General features: G+C 44.9%; 1 protein-coding gene across 1 annotated transcript in view; it reads right to left on the reverse strand.

Annotated features, from left to right (window-relative positions):
* Nucleotides 1-4,775: 4,775 nt before the first annotated feature.
* The window catches only part of LOC144685405 (granzyme K-like), a 28,896-nt gene continuing 12,639 nt past the window's right edge, over nucleotides 4,776-21,032 (reverse strand). The window contains exons 3-5 of the mRNA XM_078549840.1: nucleotides 16,348-16,501; nucleotides 14,517-14,789; nucleotides 4,776-5,441 (exon numbers count right to left, since the gene is read on the reverse strand). Of these exons, the coding sequence (XP_078405966.1) occupies nucleotides 5,250-5,441; nucleotides 14,517-14,789; nucleotides 16,348-16,501 (619 nt within the window). The 3' untranslated portion in view covers nucleotides 4,776-5,249. The remainder of the gene's footprint in view (nucleotides 5,442-14,516; nucleotides 14,790-16,347; nucleotides 16,502-21,032) is intronic.

The raw sequence follows: 21,032 nt of genomic DNA on the forward strand, positions 1-21,032 counted from the left end.
GCCCAGACGTGTCCTGGACCACTGTAAAAACCTGCTGGAGGTGCGGATGTTTGAGCATTGGTAGAGGAGGGGGCGGGAAACGATTCCATTTGGGCCTTCATCTGCATCCCATTAATGGGATGCTAAATAGTTTCATGCCAACCTCTGGCAGGAATGTTGACCACCACGACAGGCAGGAGCGCACATTCCCGCCATCATTTTACGCCAGTGGAAAATCAACTTTTTGGCTCCCGCTGCTTTGTCATCCCTGCCTGCCACAAAAACCGCTGGGAGGGGGTGTCCAGAAAATTCCACCCATTTACAAGGAATAACTGCTATTCCTTATGGGAACTTACCTCATTTAGGAATATATCACATTTATAAGACCTTGGGTAGAATCACCGCAGATTTTCACGAAGTGCGGTTGCAGGCGTGGATAAAGGCGCTTTACCCGTTGGCTGCAATGGTGGGTTTTTGCACCATATTGCCCCCTTCACGCCTCATTAATTATGCAGCCACAGAAAACACGCCGTCTCGCTGGTGGATGGCCTCCAATTTGCCCGCCACGCTGTCACCTCACCACTTCCTCATACAGGGCACCATATTTAAACTGCATCCACACGCACAGCTCTCAATGCTTGCAGCCCAGAACTGCTCCGGTGAAGGCCACTTCTCCCCCTTCCCCAAGCAAGGCCAGCCCAGCGGCCGTTGAAAAGCCACCCCCACCTTACTGTGGGTCTGATAGGTAGAGACCTGCCTGTGAGCCCCCCTAAAAGTGATGTGGTGCTGCCTGTGAAGCCTGGCGCTGATGACTGCGAATGCTGCCTGAAGCAAGGTAGGCAAACAAACCTCAAAGTCCTGAGTGAAGTGCAGCTCACCAGGTACAGTTATGCACAGTTGTGAAACATGTCGGCTTGACTGACTCGATGACACAACGTGGGGAGGGGGGGGGGCGCGGGGGTGATGATTCAGACGGACAGGGCTTATAATGAGATGCTAAAGTATTGAAATTAGGTTCCAGATGTGTGGCGGCAGGAAACACGGCCCATCATTTACAGGTGGAGCGGACGATGCCAAACCAGTTTTATGATGTTGTGAAACTTTTAGGGGGAAGATAGTAAGTGAAAATTTATGGTAAGGGAGAATTCATTATAAGGAAATGAATTACTTAAATTAGAGTCTACAGGCAGGCCAGCGTAAACCAGTAAATCAACAGTTAAACAGTTAAACCAGATGAACTTTTTACACCCACAGGGCTTGCAATCACCAGCAAGGTCCTGGGAGCTAGACTGGACATGAAGGAATTAAAAATAAGATAGATTGGGTGTCCTGGGAGTCAGACTGGAGACTTAGGTTGGAAAACAATAAAGATTAAGTGTGCTCTTCAACAGATAGGGGAAGATGGTCCCAGCTTAGATAGGAGGGAAGGTCTCTGCCTGGGTGAAAAGTGGGATGTACCTGATGCCAGAGATTTACGTGATCAGTAAAGTATAAATATGCTGAACATTTGTAATTTAGCAGAGTGATATCTCAAGCTGCCTTGAGATGGCTCTCTCCTTGCAATTGCTCGAATAAACGATCGTGACCTGTCCCTGAGCCTCCTGTAGTCCGTTTGTCAAAGATACCACAACAAAACCAATTTTTGTGATCTCCTGATGGTTGACCTAATAGAGAAGCTCATGATGGTGTGAACTGGGGCAGGATGAGGTAGGAACTGTAGAATGATATGGTTGGAGGACAGCCCTGAAAGGAAAAGGAAAAGTGGAAGTCACAGCCAAGGCAGCCACATGGATAGTCTGGATTTTTGAGATTGAATAATCCTCAAGATTCATACATGGGAGGAGACCCAAAACCAGGGCCATTTGAACTTCGTGCTGAATTCAAACAGATCTCATTTTCACTGGAGCGAGACCCATTTTCCATACTATATGCCTTATGATTTTTAAGAGTAAATGTGAATGTGCGTAAAAATTAGATAAAGTCTGTGGAATGAGTAGTCTGTCAAATTAGTTAAATCCATGTTCTTTCATTTTTTTAAAAAAACAGCCTGCTGTGTCACTGAGTTTAAAAAAAGTCATTGCTTGCAGTTTCAATAACTGTTTATTAACATAAGCCTGAGGGCTATCATTATAGTGTTATTACTGCTTGACTGCTTCCACAACTTGTCATTATCACAGTTGGGAGGGAGAGGGGATGGGAGGGGGAAGGGTGGTTGTAAATTCACAGCTCCAAGAAGTTATTAAGGGATTAGCTGTCTTTGATATGGGTTTTTTATAAAGGTTTTTATGAAGGATTAAGTACCTGAAGGGATTTAAATGTATTGAATGGACTTTTATCATTGAGAGCATTTTTTTTTCATAGTGAAGTCTGTAATAAATATTTAGAACTTTATTTTATTTCATCTCAGCATGGTTCCAGAGGACTACTCAGGGTGGATGCTGGCTGAGTTGGCATGGATGGTGTAAGGCAAAGGATGGTGGGTGGAGAGGTATGGATTGGCATGGGTTGTCACTAAATTGGCATAAGGGCTATAAGGGGCCCTGGGGATGTTTGGGGGGTCATGGGTTGGCATGGAGAATATGAGGGGCAATGGGAGTTGAGAAGAGGGGCGTAGATTGATATGGAGGGCATGAGGGGGTGATGTGGGTGAGTTGGCATGGCTGGCTCTTGGAGAGTGATGCGGATGAGGGGTGATGGCTGGAGGGCCTAACTGCTTTTATTACAACTGGGATTAAGTCCTGGAGCATTGAGGCGGGCATTTTAACCAGCCGTGGCTGCCCCCGAACTGTTTCCAGTGGCTGCAGTCCTGACTCCAGCACACACCCGCACCCCCCTCACCACTCCCACCCCCACCTCCCCCCACCCCATGCCCCCCCTCCAACCCCAGAATGAAAATGCGGCCATTTACGGCTGTTTCTCTTGAGGCTGGTGTACCGTGCCGGGAAATTTCCCAACTCTGATCACCCGCCTCAGGAGCAGGAATCCAGACTTGAATGTCACACCCTTACAGAAGCTTTACAGCCAAAGTAGAATAGCTGTCAAGAATAACAATTTATTTCAAGCACTGTGGTGAATATAATTGTGCAGAGAAGATGACAGCAATATTCACTTCTACCACCCTCCCATCGCCAATTCGACTGCAGAGTAGAAAGACAGCCATTCTCAGAGATTCATTGAACCAAATTTTATTGGTAATATAAACCACATACTTGGTAGCTGCTAGAAAGTCGTCAAGATTTCACCCCACTTCTTGAATGCTCTATTCAAAAAATGCAAATACACTCTACCTCTCTGTTCAAACTAATACGTATCAAAGCACCCAGACTAGCTGACTTTAATCTAATCAAGAAACACCCGCTGACTAAACCTCTATTTGAAAAGAAAAATATTTTCCAAAATATTATATACATTAATAGCTTCATGACAGGGTGCATGTGCATAACTCTTTGAAGATGGCAGGACATACTTAGGGAACAGTTAGAAAAGCATATGGAATCTTGGGCTTCATTAGTAGAGGTATTGAGTACAAAAGTGGAAAAGTTATGTTAAATTGTAATAGATCTCTAGTTAGGCCGCAACTAACGAACTATGTCCAAATCTGGTCACCATACTTCAGGAAGGATGTGAGAGGAGAGATGATGTTTTAGAATGGTTCACAGGGTGATGAGGGAAGTCAGTTACAAGGTTAGGTTGGAGAAGCTGGTCTTTTTCTCCTTCGAGCAGAAGAGAATGAGGGGAAACTTGATAGAGGTGTGCAAGGTTATGACAGGTTTACGTAAGATGGACAAGGAAAAGCTGTTCATATTATCTGATGGTACAAGGACTAGGGGACACAGGTTAAAGCTTTGGGCAGGAATGCAGAGACGATGCGAGGAAGGACTTTTATGTGCAATGAGTGGTATGACTTGGAACTGACTTGGAATTCACTGCCTACTTGAGAGGTGGAAGCGGAGGCAGGGAAAGATTTCAAAAGGAAATTAAATGCGCACTTGAGGGAAATAAAATTGCAGGGCTGTGGGGATAGACCAGGGAAATGGAACCAAATAGATTGCTCTACAGAGAGCTGTAATGGACTCAATGGGGCAAATGGCCTCATTTTCTACTGTAATGACTCTAAGCATGGAATTTAATGTCTGCCCAGAGGTGCTTTGGAGTTCGGGCGGCCATATTTTTAGGCTGGAAGGTACAGGGTAGAGACCCCATTGCCTTGCCACCTTCCTCCAATTTAGTCCAGGGCAGGAAGGCAGAGAATGGCCTTCCCACCCTGAGACCAATTGAAGCCATTAAGGGCTTCACCCTGCTACTGCTGGTAGTTAACCAGTGGCAAATGGGGGTTACAGCACATGGACCTACTGCCAGGAATACCCTGGCAGCTAGGCCTGGGGCCTGGTGGGGGATGGTGGAGGGGTTGGTGATGGGACCTCCTTGCTGGACACTTCATGCCTGATGCAGGCACCTACCAGCAGGAATGGAGGGACCTGACATAAGACCCTCCTCTGCCATTTAAATCAAGCTCCATTCCTCCCTCATTGGGGCCTCTCCAACTCACTCCGGCAAACCCGCCCCACTCACCTTTTCCTTGAGCTCCATTGTCGATCCCTGGTGTAGGATGCACCACAGTACCAGCTGAGGCACTGCCAGTACTGGAGAACTGCTGGCCTCTCATTTAATTGTTGGCAGCTCTTGGGATCAGACAATCCACTCCGCACCAGGATTTCCGGGGGAAATTCCCCTTACAGGCACCAATTAAATGCCTGATTGAGACTTAATCACATTGGGCCCCCCAAAAATGGCAGTGGAAGGGTTGCCACCTGTATTCCTATTGGTAGGTGGGCTCCTAACTGTGACCATTAAATTCAGTCCATTGACTCTGCTACTCTAAGAAAGCCTAATGGTCAGGGGCATCAGGTGCAGCACCCCTGGAGGTTGGCAGATGGACAAAAAATAGTCCTTAATATCAAGAAATAAATCAAGCAAAATCTAACAGGTATCAAAAGTATGAGTGTCAGGCCTCAGAAAATCAAATTGTTCATAACAGATTAACCAAACTCAAAACAGTACTATGGCTTATTCAGAAAAAAAATGACAAATCTTATTTTGCAAATCTTTGTGTTTACATTATTCCATTTTAAAATATTCAATAGTGGATATTCATAGAAAATTAATTATGTGAAGGTTACATGTGAAAATTTTTAAACATCAAAAGATAGTTTTATTTGAGCAAACTAGAGCCATGAGTGGGGGGAAAACATTGCTTTTCAAAAATAAACTCAATTTATTGATATATTGTGAGTTTTAACTGCCATGATCTTGTTTATCCAATTCAGGAATCTTGCAGATAAACGAGTATAAATGCCGGGTTTTTTAGGTTTTGCACAATCTCCTGCTGAAACGATGCCTCTGTATATGTATTTTCTTCTGATCATGTTGGTCCTGCACATGAGTGGACCACCAGAATCCCACTGAAAAAAGTAAACAAAAATAATGTCAGTCGAAAGGTTAGTCATTTAAAATTTGGAAAGCCATAATCAATCCTCCGTGGTGTTTAATGCTGGCAGTCAAGACCAAGTTTGTTGCCTGGGGATAATGGTGAGATTGTGGGCAAGATTTTCGGGTTGTCAGGCGGGCGCAGCGGGTGGGCCTGGGAGTGGCTGGGAAATGGCCCACTGCCTGCGATTGGCCCCCGACCACGATTTCACACTGGCTGGCCAATTAGCTGCCAACCAGCATGAAAGGCGCACTGAGAAGCTCAGCGCTGCCGGGGTGGGGGCGGGAGGAGTGCAAGCACAAAAGTCTGTGCATGCGTGCGGGAGCATGCACTGAAAGCTCCCTGAAGGCAGGGAGCTGCCTCAGGGAGCTGAAGAATATTAAACCAATGAATAAAGTTTTTAAAAATCCGTACACACAGTGGACTCACTCACCTTAACATGTATATTTGAAAAATTCTGCCCCCAAATTTTATTTAAATTTAATGACGGAAACCTCATCCCGCCTGTGGATAAGGTTGCCTAAAAAATCCAAGGCCGCCTGGCCGATTCGCCTGTCTGCTAACCATAACGTTGGACGGGCAGCGAAAAATGCAGGTTGATTAATTGATTAATGGCCTTAATAAGTCTCTTAGTTGTTGGTGGGCACGCTGCCGACTCTCGCGTGCACCTGCCAACTGAAATATCGTGCGAGTGTGCGATGACGTCGGGACACTCACCTGACGTCATCGCGCACTACTTCTCGCTCAGGTGTGTCAGGTGCGCGCCTACACGCCGAGTGGAAAATCCTGTGTGAAACAAGTTAATAGTATGTAAGGTTTGACGAGTCAAAAGCAGAGAGAAAAAAAAGTATTTAAAGGGCTAATAACAAAAAAAACTTCACACAAATATATATATATAGGCCAGGATTTTTACCTTGTTGGGCGGGCGCGGCGGGCGGGCCCACGATCGGGCCCCAACATTGATTTCTCACTGGCTGCCCAATTAATGGCCAACCAGTGTAAAATGCGCACTGCAGCGCTCAGTGCTACCGGGATGGGGCGGGAGGAGGGCAAGCGCGGAGGTTTGCTCGTGCACCGAGCTGCCTCGGGGAGCTGAAGATTTTAAAAATCAGAAATAAAAAGCTTAGCAATGTTGAAAACTGTCACATGAGCAGGGACATGTTATAAATGAAATTTAAAAATTTTAATTTAATTTTTAATTACTGTTGGAAACCTTATCTCTAAAAAATCCAAAGGCTGCTTGGCCTTTTCGCCTGCCCACCAACCGTAAAGTCGGACAGGCAGCGAAAAATTTCATTCAATTGTAACTTTAATGGCCTTAGTAGGTCTGTTAATTGTCGGCGGGTGTGCTGCCAACTCCCATACATACCCGCCGACCGAAATATTGCGTGAGTGCGTGATGACGTCGGGACACTCGCCTGACGTCATCACTTGTCATTTTACACTCGAGTGGGTCGGGTGTGCACCCGCCAACTCAGTGCAAATTTCTGCCCATAAGATACGTAATAAAATCTTATGAAAAACGTAATATGATTATCCTCACATTCACATCAAGATAAAATCACTAAAATTTCCTCAGTGTTCAGCTGATCAGCCACTGTAACTTTGTCAAAAGATTGGTAGAAGGCCCAATTAATTGTCTACCCCATGTCCCAAATGACTGATTTGGTGAACTCTCAGGGAAATTCCAATGAAAGAACCTATAACAAAATATACAAAAACATTAACCTATACGCATCTGAAGGGTTTATACCAAAGCTAGAAAAATGTCAATCTGTAAAAGATTTGTAGCAAAGAGATAAGAATTGAACTCCACTCTAGAATATATCATTATGATGATGAGAATTGTGACTAATATCAACCAGCTAACCAAACATATAATGAACTATTTAACACGGACGTTTTAAAGTCAAGAAAAGATACTGACCAAATATGGCTGCCACAAGTCACCTGATGTCTCGTATTTTAAGCTGACCATTTTTCAGGAAAGTTTCTATATGGATTGCACTGCAGACATGACCTGACATGTTGCTCATGGAAATCCATGCCTAAGGGTGTCAAGGTCCACTTCAAAAATGAATGATTGAAATGAATGAGACGTAATGTTATAAGATTATTTTTCCAGCAGAGACTGAAAGTCTACCAGGACAATATCTACCTGGAAGGGGAGGTAATCAAAATAGATAATGACTCCTTCAGAAGCAAATGGGACATTATAAACCATAGAACAAATCCAGATTCAGGCATCAGATAATTGCACACTTTCTGAAATCCTTGTGTGGAAAGAAGATCATGTGACTAGTAACCATTTTTGAAATCTCTTTATACAGCTACTGAACTCAGTAGCAAGAGTGTTCTGGAGAAACTGCAATGGAGCAGTAAAGCAGTTCCCTTCTCTTACAGTTTAAAAATCCAGCACTGAGATAGTGAATTTCCATCAAAAGGAACCTCAGGAGCAAAACTCATTGATTTCTGGAAAAGACGGATTACAGATTAAAAAGGAACTTGTCTCCAGAAATTGTGTGGACTTCAATCCAACTCCTGGAATTTAAAGGAACCTGCAAAGATCTCTGCCACAGCAAAGAACTCATAAACTGTGAACTCTCTTTTCACCTTTCAGTATTGCACTTCTAATTTGGCTAAGAAAGTAACTACCTTCAGTGTAACTTGTAAAACTTTGAACGCTTGTGAATGTGGATTGCGAAAGTTCGAGAAGCGCAAGTTTCTCTTAAATATTTTGCTATCTTTGCCTGGGTGGGTTTTTAACTCAATCAAGACTAACCCCTTTTGTTTTAAAATTTCCAAGAAAACCTGCCTGACTCTTTCCTTTGCAATTAGTAGATTAATGGTTACACACAGAAATTGTAAATTTAGGATGATGAAGGAATTTTGTCAAACAAACTTGTTATGGTCAGACCTGGAGTGGTAAACTAGGGAAGTCAATTTTTAGCCCTGCTCATGTGGTAGTAACAATGAAACCAAAACTCTGCAAAACATAGCCTGTTTATAGCGCTTACAAATTATATGTGGTTTGTGTAAAGGTGAGAAAACAATATGAGGTGAGAAAAGAGACAACATAAAGGAAAAAATGGTGTGAATTGTTTAGCTCAAGTACCATGCAATGCATACTGTAGTTACATTTTTAAAGGATGGCATGTAAGAGAACTTTCTTTATAATGTCTGATTTTATCAAACTTCACATGAGATTCTTCAGTTTATATATAAATAGAAATTGAATCTTTAATTTATATAAATACAACTTTGTTGTTTTCTGATATCTGATGCTACCCAAATCCAATCCAACAATTGGCCATTTTGGTTAGTGAATCAAACTTTTACACCAATGGTGCAACCTGTGGAGTAGTGGAGCTAGTCAAACTGCACACTCTTCCCATCCTGGGCATAACAATAAAAAGGCAAAGCTTATTACCATGGAATATGAAAGTATACTAATTACTCTTTCGAGAAAACCTAAGGCAGACAGACATACACACGCACACACACACACACACACACAAATAGAGGAATTCCGCTGAAGGTTGAAAGTCAATGGTTCAAGGGAAAGGGAAAGATGGTGGAGTCCTTGAATTGGCCTATGGGTTATACGCCTCATCTCTCAGCACTGATCTGCGAAACAATTGCTGACTTTTGCATTGCTTTTCAGGCAGATTTGAAGAGTATTTGTGGGTACTCTATTCCAGCACGTAGCAATTTAGGAGCATATATTCACTTCCGGCTGTGGACTGGCTCTGGACTGCAAAAAGGCTGCTGTCTTCCTTTCACAAGCTTTCACAAGGTCCTTTCTCTTCTCAAAACAAAACCAAAACCAACATTTAAAGCACAATTTTTCCAGGCATGTTTTTTTCAGAGCCATAAACTACATAAATGTGATCCCTTTTGTACACAGTCCACCAGGGTCAAGAGGTTTCCAGCTTCTTTACAACTGCTTAATTACCTTTTCTTGTAAAAGGATGTTTTTTTTCCAGGAATAGCAGTAAGAGTCCTGCATTAACCCTTTAAGGGATAGTGTCTTTTAAAACACAAATTCTTCCAGAATGTTCTTAATCCTTGAAGATTAACCATTTTCTGTGATGAAAGGTCATGACAGTCCTCACCAAAATCTGCCACCTTCTCAAGCTGGAACTGTAAATTCAGAGCAGGGCAAGAGCCGCATTGCCAGTTGCTGTGAAGTCAGTAATAATGAAGGGGAAGAGCATGAAAAGGAGGAGGAAGAAGAGAAGTTCCAGTCTAAACAATCTGTTTCTGGCTGGGCTGTCTATGAAGAACTAATTTCAGTGCAATACCAGTAACTGCAAACCTGTTTCTCCATTCACCAATCGTCCCACACGCCTTGGGTTCAATTTTACGTTCCCTGCCGAGGAGTTTGAAGACCAGGGGAGGGTGTGGAGGAGGCGCTTGTTAAATCCAGTGGACAGCCTGCCCTGTCCCCACCGCAATGGGGGTGGCATAGGGTGGCCTGCTTTCCAGCGACCCAATTGAGGCCCTTAAAATGGACATTAATGCTTACTTTAGGGCCTCATACCACCGCTGAGATGTGGCTGACAGCAGAAAAGGCTCACACCAAGTGACCAGACCAGCAGTTTTCGCTTGTAGGCTGGTGGTGGGCTGGGGAATCCCCCTTAACAGAGTTCCTGGGCCCATTGGAGAGTCCCCTCCACCCAAGTTTTTAACCCCTGTCCCCAGGGCTGCCCACCTCCATGTCCTCTCAAACCCCAGTCCTCACACCCCCTCACACCCCTCACAGTGGCTACCCATGAAGACCCCCCAAACAACTACCTAAATTCTTATCCAAAGCTGCATGACTCTGTTCCAAAGTTCTGGAGAGCTGCTGGCCTCTGATAGACTTATTAAAGGCCAATTGGCCATTCGGGATAGCTGGTGTTCCCCTAGGTGGGTTCTCCCTGATTTTTTAGCCAGGTTATGGGGCAAGGAATTTGCCGCCTCATATAATTCAGCCCTTTATGTGGACAACATAACATCATAAGAAATAGGAGTAGGGGAAGACCATATGGCCCATCGAGCCTGCTCCGCCATTCAATATAATTATGGCAGATCTTCTGCCTCAACTCCACTTCCTGGTTCACTCCCAATAGCCCTTGGTTCCTCGAGAGATCAAAAATCTGTTTATCTCAACCCTAAATGTATTCAACAACCTTCTGGGGTAGAGGATTCCAAAGATTCACAACCTCTGAGTCACTTGGTCATTTAAACTTGGACATTGTTGAAAAAAGAGACATGCTGTTGAAGCTTTTCAACTTCCACACATCAGGACAGATTTGCAAGAATACCAAATCTCAAAGGAAATAACAATTTATACTGCATTAGAAGAGGATGTTGATTGGTTGGAAAGTGGGCACTGATTAGTAGAGACATTGCCGTGGAGAATGCACAGGGGAACAGTTAACTGCCAAGCTTTAGTTTAAATTCAAACCAGGCAAGTCAACTCTGATGGGATAAGGCATTGTGAGGGGAATGAACCAGGGAAGTTGGTTGATAACCAAGCTGTTATTTAGTTTAAAAAGGGGCAATGCATGGACATGTTCTTTCTGCCTACAAAGAACAGGGCCCTGTGTGTGAATATATGTAGCTTCTAGCCTGGGTAAGTGAGCCACACTGCAAGCCTAACTGATAATCTTAAATTGGTTGTTAGTGTAATCCTTAACACAATTGGGATTGTTTAGTAAGTGTTGTCTAATCACAGGATCTCATCTGATGTTGGATGCTATGTTCTGAGTTTTGCAAGCACAGGCTGGTTGAGTATAGTCAGGACTTTGCTTGTTGGGAATATCAGAAGGCATGTGCTGTTTGATATGATCGACCTGTCATTGGGATATATGACTTACATTCTTAACAACACAACAGCACTGAAATACATATACCACATTACTCGTTTGTGCTGAACATCCTTTGAGATTTGGTATTCTTGTGAATCTGTTCTGATGAGTGCAAGATGAAAAGATTCAACAGGATGTGTCCTTTTTCAACAAAACTCTGAGTGAAAGAATTTCTACTTATCTGAGTACTAAATGATCAGCCCCTTATCCTGATACTGTGTCCTTATGTTCTAGATACCCCAGCCGGGGGAAACAACAGCTGGAATGTTGCGCTTGCCCCTATCTCTCACCGTCTCCATGAAGGGCTAGCTTGTGGGGGCAGGGATTGTAAAAATGAAGTGGGATGGTGGGGGGAGGGGGGTCACTGTACCCATTGCCTATCCACTTGAATTTTAACTGCGCCGGTTGTCAGGCAGTCTGCCCACCCATGGGCCAATTGAGACCCTTAAAAGTGGTGAAATAATGGCCGCTCAATGCCCTCCTCCCACTGCTTCTATTATACCCTGGGTGGCCTTGCTGTGGGCTCAGGGAGGGGCGGTCAGTACCGTCTTGTTTGGGCACCCTGCGCCCCTTGGAGGGCCCCCTTTTCTTAGAGCTCCTGGCCTCTGTTCCATCCCCATTACTACTGCCTGGCTGACTAGCCCCAGTGAGGCCACCCTGCTTACCTTGCACTCGGTCTTCCATCACTGGTCCTGGTCGGGACTGGCTGAAACCCCAGCATTTGTCACCATTCCCGGTGGTGCTACTATGACTGAAAAGCTGCCAGCTATCTGATTGGCTGGATGTCTTGGAGGCAGAAGCCATGACCTCAGACACCTAATTGCCTGAAGGTCATAATATCCGGTCATGGCTTCCAGGGCCGGTGGATGCAGGCTCGCCGCTGACTTTTCAAGACGTTAGGTGGGACAACCGTCTCTGTGTTAAATCCTGGCCAACATCTCAATGTCAAACCCTTTCAAAACCTTAGGTATTTCAATGAGATTCCCTTTCATGCTCCCGATCGGGTCCGCACCACCATCTTACGTGGGCGGCCCAATTAAGGAAGTGGGTGGGGGGGGAAATTCCCTGAGTTGGGGCCTGGAATCTCCCTGAAGCACCTCTGTGTTAAGTTTTAAGCATCTAAATAAAGAAATTAACAACTTTTAAAACATGTCCCCTGATGTGACAGTGTCTCATGAACTGGGACATGTCAATGAATTTTTAACAAAATTTTTATTGAATTTTTAAACACTTCATGAAACCTCATCCCGCCCGTTGGTGAGGTTCCATGAAAAATGCAAAGGCCACCTGGGCCCTTTGACTGCCCGCCAACCTTAAGGTTGGGCGGGCAACTCATTTAATTATTTCAATTAGTTTTTAACAGGCATTAATAGGCCTTTGACAGTTCGGCGGGCACGCAGCCGACTCAGAACTGAAAATCTAACTGATGCATGATGTCAGAACACCCACCCAACGTCTCCGTGCGTCATTTTACACATCGGCGAGCGGGCCCCGCCCCCGCTGGCCAATCTGAAAATTCTACCCCAGGTGTGGTCCCACCAAAATCCTATACAATTGTAGCAAGACTTACACATTCTTGCGCTTCAATTGCCTTACAATAAAGGCTAACATGCCATTTGGCTTGCTGCACCTGCATGCTAACTTTATGTGTTCCTTGTACAAGTCCATACCTCAAGTCCCTCTGTACATCAACAATTACAAGTTCCACATCTTTTAAAAAATATTCTGGTTTCCTATTTTCTACCAAAATTGGGTAACCTCACACCTCCTCACATGATACTCCATCTGCCGTCTAGTTGCCCACACACCAATCCTGTCCATATCTCTATGCAGCCTCTTTGTGTCATCCTTCTCCTTGGGACTGTAGACTTGGGCATGAGACTTAAGTGTTGGACGATGAACATAAGCAGGTAAACTGCTGGGAAGGCAGAGGCCAGGCTTTGGCACCTGGGAGTTTTACAGAAGGAAGCAGTGGAACTCCAGTACATGTTATGGATAGTGGGAATGGTTGTGTGTTTCAGGGACTTCACCCACATCCCCATACTATGAATTATCGATAGCTTATGCCTATAACCTTTTCTGTTTTCAATCTGACTTCACCATTCTTTTCACTGATCAGTTATGCTGACAATTTTTCTGGGCTGAGATGATTTACCTGACTTTGCCGCACCTTTTTCAACTAAACAAAAGCTTTGGGGGCAGCAATTCCCTGGTCCATTCCCCATGGCAATGCCTTAATCAATCAGAGTTTACTTGCTTGGTTTGAATTTAAACAGAAGCTTAGCAGTTAACTGTTCCCCGGTGCATTCTCCATCGCAATGGCTCTACCAATCACAATTCACTTGCCAACCAATCAGCAGCTCTCACCTTGACCACCCTTCAGATTCCATTGCTCTACCTCTATTGCCCCTCAATCCCTTCACTTCCCATTCTCCCTGTCAATTTCTCTCCTCACCTGCCAGTCTTTCCCTCTCTTTCTTCCCACCCTCTTTCCTTTACCCCTCCTTTGCTCTTCACTTCCAACTAGTGTCCCATTCCCCCACACATCTGTCTCCTCGCATCTGCCTCTTCTCCTTCCCTACCCTGCTGTATTTCCCTCAAACGCTAATCCTGGTTGAGACAAATAGCACAATCTGACAGGTGGGGGGAGGGGGTGGAGGGGGTGGATGCTAGATTTCCATTATCATTATATATGTAGCGCAATGAGAGACAACTAGTTATAACTAACTGTAGCCAGTAGTGCATGGCTTAGTTTTTTTTTCTGTCCAACAGACATTTATTTACACAGATCCTTTTTTGCCATGCTCTTTTAAAACCAATAAATCTGATGATGGGTCCCATTCATACCACTAACTCATTTTTAATCTTCAGCTGCAGTCTATTTTAGCATTGTCTGTTTTTAAAACACATTAACTTGCTAGTATGCATTGGCTTATTTTGGTAACCAAATTTAACCTTCGTTGGATTATTCAACTTAGCAGCATTATTTTAATAGCATAGTTCATCACAACTCAATTTATCTCCAAAATAAAATCTTTACAGGACCTGTTAATTGGTTCTTTCTACACCACATTTGTACCACAGTGTGTCACTAACATTTACAACATGATGCAACAACAGTTGGGAATATTAATTACAATTAACCAACTTTTAAATCAAGAAAGCAGGAGGCAAAGAAATTTTGTTTAACTTACCTTACATGAATCTTTCCTAGCTTTCCCATCACCAGCGCATAACATATCTTTTGTTATGAAGGGATCATAATTATAGTATTTTTTACTGTTGCATCGCTTCCTGCCAATGATGGTTATAGTTACTTCCCTCAGGGTATCAGATACTTTCAGAACTTTAGGATCTGTCGTTCCCCATCCTGCAACACTGCACTTGGTTCCAGCTTTGACATCTCCTGTTGATTTAGGCAGCTCCAGTGTTGACACATTCTTGTTCAAAATAGCCTCATGGGCCAACTGTCCCAAATTAATAGAGAAAATAAACTGGATTATTAGAACTTTTAGATTATTAGAACCAAGAACTAAATACCAAGTGCATTGATATCATTTATCGTTAATATAACCTCCAGGATTGTACATTGTTCCAGTTTGGGCATTACTCATTTGGCAGCGTCAATTGGAAGTAAATTTGTTCTGAATGATCTCGGTAGCCAGTGATTTATTTATTAAACTTATTACACTCAGCAGAAGATAATAGTAAATGTTGATTCTTCCCGTTGAACATATTTTTATCATAATTTTTCTTACCGTGTTCAGTTAAGGTTCAGTATTTGTTTACATTATCAAGCAGTGATTGACTGGAATGCTTTCTAAATGAAAGGTTATTTGAGTGATAATTACTGCTCAGCTGCTATTTTTGTTTGGCAAATTGTGAAATATGTTTCTAAAAATGCAAGAGTTTTTAGAGAAAAATATTTTGAAAAGATCAACTCCAGCTGTATTTTATGAATGTGGCAACACCCGTTAAATATCAGGTACATTTTCCCTTCTCCAGCCATTTGACGTCCTCAATTAAATCTAATCCCCCTCAGAGTATTGGAGTGAGCTTCTCTACTGCCATGTTTCCCTTAAGCATATGATCTAGTCCCCATTAGATAAAGCTCATATTTTTGTAAAAGAACAACTGTCACTGGAGACATAAGAATTGGGAGCAAGAGTGGACCATATAATACCTTGAATATGATCTGCCATTCAGTAAGGTTATGGCTGACCTTCGACCTCAACTCCATTTTCTTGTTTGCTCCCTGTATCTCTTGTTTGATCTCGGTATCTCTTGATTCCTCTGGATCCCAAGAATCCATTATCCATTGAGACATGGGATTGATTGTAACCTCGGACGGGAATGCGGCAAAACAGGCCATCATACCATACCTGTCTTGGTGTGGCAATGGGCAGGCTCAACCGATTTTAACTGTTGGACATGATTAGAATGCTATTTGTCAACTTCCCAAATCAAAGTGGGAGCTTGGGAGGAAACCTGGCCCAGCTGTGAGGAGACCACCACTGGGAACCCGGGAGGACAGTCCACATTTCAAAGCAAATGCTGTAGGAGGAGAATCCCAATCAGGGAAGTCTGGGCCAGGGAAGACCCAAGGTTTCATTGTGAGGCACAGCGGTGCATGGCTGCTTCCTTTGACCTGCAAGGAAACCTGTAAAATATTTAACAACTTATATTGCTGGGCCTCTTCTTGCCCTGGAGACTGCTCCCAGCAGCTTTGGCCTCGTGGGCAAGTCACCTCTTCCCACCTGCTTAGTCCTCAGGTTAAAATGACAGATAATTTGCACTTTTAACTTGGAAGCATGTCCTTGCCACTTGCAATTTAATATTGCAGTTGGCCATATCAAGGCGAGAAAGTAGTGTGCAAGTGTTGTCTTTCATTTTGCCTGCCATCTCACCCAGTTTCCTCCAGGTAGAGAGAGTTAAAATCCTGCCCCCGTGACTCAAACTGGGATTTTGGTACCTTGGCATAGCCAAGTTACTCCACAGTTACTTATCGAATCACACCAGAAGTACCTGAACCAGCATAATATCATCTTCTTTTCTTTTCAAATTAAATTGTGGATGAGGGAAACACTTCTTGACTTCCAACACCTGTTGTCTCTCTTCTTGTCTCTTTGAAAGTGAATGAGCTCCAAGTATCACTTCAATCTTCCTATTTTTCCAAAATCTGGAACGATTAAAGAGAAATAATTCAATTGCATAAGGCATCTGGAATAAAAGGGCCTTGTGATTTGTCTTCACTGAAACATTAGCTCATGAAATTGGAGGAATGTGATGTTGTTAGTGATAAGGCAAAAGCATAATGAATCAAGTAACAATCTTTAACACTTCACATGCAGCTAACAAGCCACAAAACAAATATAAATGTTGAAAACTATTGGATCAAGTTTGACTGCCAACAGAAGAAAAAAACTAATTTCACAGTAAGCCTTTTGAATTGCAATTTGTATAATACTAGAGCAATCGAAATAATGTTCCTGGTAAGAAGCCCAGCTTTCTGGGATTGTACAAAGCTAGAAGCATACCACTACATCCCGGTAGGCGTGATGCTGGATGGAAACCTGTGGCCTTTGTCCCTGCTGAATTGGTGGAACCATTTTCTAGTTGAGAATCTGATATCCTAATGGGTGGGCTTTACCAAGTCTCTTTCCCAGAGCAAAGGTATTAGCATATTGCCTCTGAGCTCCAAGCCAATTGGAGAGGGCAGGCCCATTCCGTCAAAGGAAGGGTTACAAGGACTCACCAGCACTTGGATTTTGGAGGCTGCATCGATCATAGGAATGGAGAGGAGACCTGGAAAGGCTGCTCACATGCTGCCCACCCCTCCACCCAGGTTCCTCACCCTTCCCTGGAGGTCCTGCTGCAGGATGTGAGGGGCTGCAGTGAGGTGAGCTCTCCCAAGGATGGGAGGAAGAGGACAAAGAGAACAACCTCTGTAACCAAGCAGGTTTGGATGTAGGTAGCCAAGGAAGTCAGCAGCAGAATGTGCCCCTCCAATCTGGAGATAGTGCACCAAGGGGATCCAGGACCACAGGAGGGCATAGAAGGTGAGTGGCATGACGCTTACAGGTGCCAATCTCCACACTCTGACTTTCCCATTGTTCTCCTGCACAGGATGGCACAGGGTCACACACCTTGCAGCTGCTCTCACTGCAGGCAGCTCACACCCCCATCTGAACAGCCAACAATAACACCCACCTCAGCCTATTGCCCAGTCATGCCTGTGCCTCAGTCACCATCCACATATGGTGGCGTTCCCTCCTTTTTAAATTCTCATAACTCCCTGCATTCTCTCCTTGCAGAAGTAGAGAGCACACAACCTGTCAAGAAGCAGAGAACAGGTGGGTGGTGGCGGTGGAGGGGGGTAAGGGGGAGGGGAGTAAGGAGGAGGGGGGCCCTTCCATGACAGGCACCTTGTTGGCCACTGGTGATGCGTGCCCACCTGGTCCAGTGGGAAGAAGATCTTGTTCCAGAAGGTTGCAAATGTCAGTGAACCTCCCGTGAGAGCCTGAACCTCCTGAGACACTGGAGATCAGAGATGTGGAGAGGGCTGATCTTCTGCCTGTAGACCTTGTGTTCGCGGTGTTGCCTCCTGGGAGTTGGATCTCTGTGTCCTTTCCCTTTGCAGCTGAGAAGCACACATCTCGTGCTGCTGCTGATGTTGCTCCAGCTTCTGCTGGAGCTGTTGGTGGTTGTGTGGCCTCTGCTAGTACCCCTCAGCAGAGGTGGAAGATGGGGAGGCGGTGGCAGAGTGGTATTGTCACTGGACTGGTATTCCAGAGACCCAGAGTAATGCTCTGGGGACCCGGGTTTGAATCTCACCACGGCAGATTTCAGTGAAATTTGAATCCAATAAAAATCTGGAATTAAAAGTTTGATGATGGTCATGAAACCATTGTTGATTGTTGTAAAAACCTACCTGGTTCACTAATGCCCTTTAGGGAAGGAAATCTGCTGTCCTTACCCGGTCTGGCCTAAATGTGACTCAGCAAAGAGGCTGACTCTTAACTGCCTTCTGAACAAGGGGCAATTAGGGTTGGGCAATAAATGCTGGCCTAGCCAGTGATGCCCACATCCCATGAGCAAAGAAAAAAAAGATAGAGCTGCATTAGCTGCTCCCATGCTATGCTGAAGGTTGGCAGCAGGCAGCAGGGAATTACAGCTGAAGGTAAGTGAAATGCTAGACAGGTGCAGAAGTGCCAAGCAGTGAAGGCATTCTCTGAGAAAAGAAGTGATGTGAACAATGACCTCTCACCTGGCCATGGCTGGAACTCTTCAGTGTAACTGAAGCTTGTCAGTTTCACTGAAGAAGTTTGTCCTGCTGTGCTCTTGCCTTGCTGACCATGGCGAGGGGTACAGGCACAGTCTGCAACATGTGGGCTTTTGGGTAAGAAGGGATCCTGGGTTAAAAGGGATCTTAATAGCTATTTCAATTGCAAAAGGGAATCGGGGCTCACAATCGCTCCAGGGTAAGTCAAAGAAGGCCGGATGATGCAGGATCATCCTGCCCTCATGAAGCCGGTCTGACCACCCGGCACCGACCTAGGCACCGGAAACGGCAACCTGTCGACCCTGCAAAGTCCTCCTTACTAACACCTGGGGGCTAGTGCCAAAATTGAGAGAGCTGTCTCACAGACTAGTCAAGCAACAGCCTGACATAGTCATTCTCACGGAATCATACCTCACAGATAATGTCCCAGACACCACCATCACCATCCCTGGGTATGTCCTGTCCCACTGGACCCCATGAAGCCTCATGGCATCAGGTCAAACGTGGGCAAGGAAACCTCCTGCTGCTTACCATGTACGGCCCTCCCTCAGCTGATGAATCAGTGCTCCTCCATGTTGAACGTCGCTTGGAGGAAGCACTGAGGGTGGCAACGGTGCAGGATGTACTCTGGGTGGGGACTTCATAGCTGCTAGACTGGGTCTGTGGCAGGCAGTGAGGGAACCAAGAGGGAAAAACATGCTTGAACTCATCCTCACCAACCTACCTGCCGCAGATGCATCTGTCCATGACAGTATCGGTAGGAGAGACCTCCGCACAGTCATTGTAGAGGCGAAATCCCACCTTCACATTGAGGATACCCTCCATCATGTTGTGTGGCACTACCACCGTGCTAAATGGGATAGATTTCGAACAGATCTGGCAACTCAAGACTGGGCATTCATGAGGCGCTGTGGGCCATCAGCAGCAGCAGAACTGTGCTGGAAAACAATCTGTTACCTCATGGTCTGGCATATCTCCAACTCTACCGTTACCATCGATCCACGGGATCAACAGTAGTTCAATGAAGAGTGCAGGAGGTCATGCCGGGTGCACCAGCAGGCATACCTAAAAATGAGGTGTCAACCTGGTGAAGGACTATTTGCATGCCAAAAAGCATCAGCAGCAAGTGATAGACAGGGCTAAGTGATCCCACAACCAACAGATCAGATCTAAGCTCTGCAATCCTGCTACATCCCGTTGTGAATGATGGTGGATAATTAAACAACTCACTGGGGGAGGAGGGTCCACAAATATCCCCGTCCTAAATGATGGGGGAGCCCAGTTGATCAGTGCAAAAGATAAGGCTGAAGCATTTGCTACAATCTTCAGCCCGAAGTGTTGAGTGGATGATTCACTTGGGTCTCCTCCAGAGGCCCCCAGCATCACTGATGCCAGTCTTCAGCCAATTCAATTCACTCCGCATGATAACAAGAAATGGCTGAAGGCACTGGATATTGCAAAGGCAAAGGCCCTGGCAATATTCCGGCAATAGTACTGAAGACTTGTGCTCCAGAACTTGCCGTGCCCATAGCCAAATTGATCCAGTATATCTACAACACTGGCATCTACCCAGCTATGTGGAAAATTGCCCAGATATATCCTGTACACAAAAAGCAGGACAAATCCAACCCGGCCAATTACCGCCCCATCAGTCTACTCTCGATCATCATTAAAGTAATGGGAGGGGTCATCAACAGTGCTATCAAGCGGCACTTGCTTAGCAATAACCTGCTCACTGATGCCAACTTTGAGTTCCGCCAGGGCCACTCAATTCCTGACCTCATTACAGCCTTGGTTCAAACAGAAAAGAGCTGAACTCCCAAGGCGAGGTGAGAGTGACTGCCCTTTACATCAAGGCTGCATTTGACCATGTGTGACATCAAGGAGCCCGAGCAAAAGTGAAGTCAATGGGAATCAGGAGGAAAACTGTCCACTGGTTGGAGTCATGCCTAGCACAAAGGAGGATGGCTGTGGTTGTTGAAGGTCAGTCATCTCAGCTCCAGGACATCACTTCAGGAGTTCTTCAGGGTAGTGCCCTAGGCCCAACCATCTTCAGCTGCTTCATCAATGACCTTCCTTCCATCATAAGGTCAGAAGTGGGGATGTTCGCTGATGATTGCATAATGTTCAGCACCATTTAGGACTCCTCAGATACTGAAGCAGTCCATGTCCAAATGCAACAAGATATGCAGGCTTGGGCTGACAAGTGGCAAGTAACATTCATGCCACACAAGTGCCAGGCAAAGACCATCTCCAACAAGAGAGAATCTAACCATCGCCCCTTGACGTTCAATGGCTTTACCATCACTGAATCCCCCACTATCATCATCCTGGGGGTTACCATTGATCATAAACTGAACCGAACCAGCTATATAATTACTGTGGCTACAAGAACAGGTAAGAGGCTAGAAATCCTGCGATGAGTAAC

Source organism: Cetorhinus maximus, chromosome 1 (genome assembly GCF_964194155.1).
Source record: "Cetorhinus maximus chromosome 1, sCetMax3.hap1.1, whole genome shotgun sequence".
Classification (NCBI taxonomy): domain Eukaryota; kingdom Metazoa; phylum Chordata; class Chondrichthyes; order Lamniformes; family Cetorhinidae; genus Cetorhinus; species Cetorhinus maximus.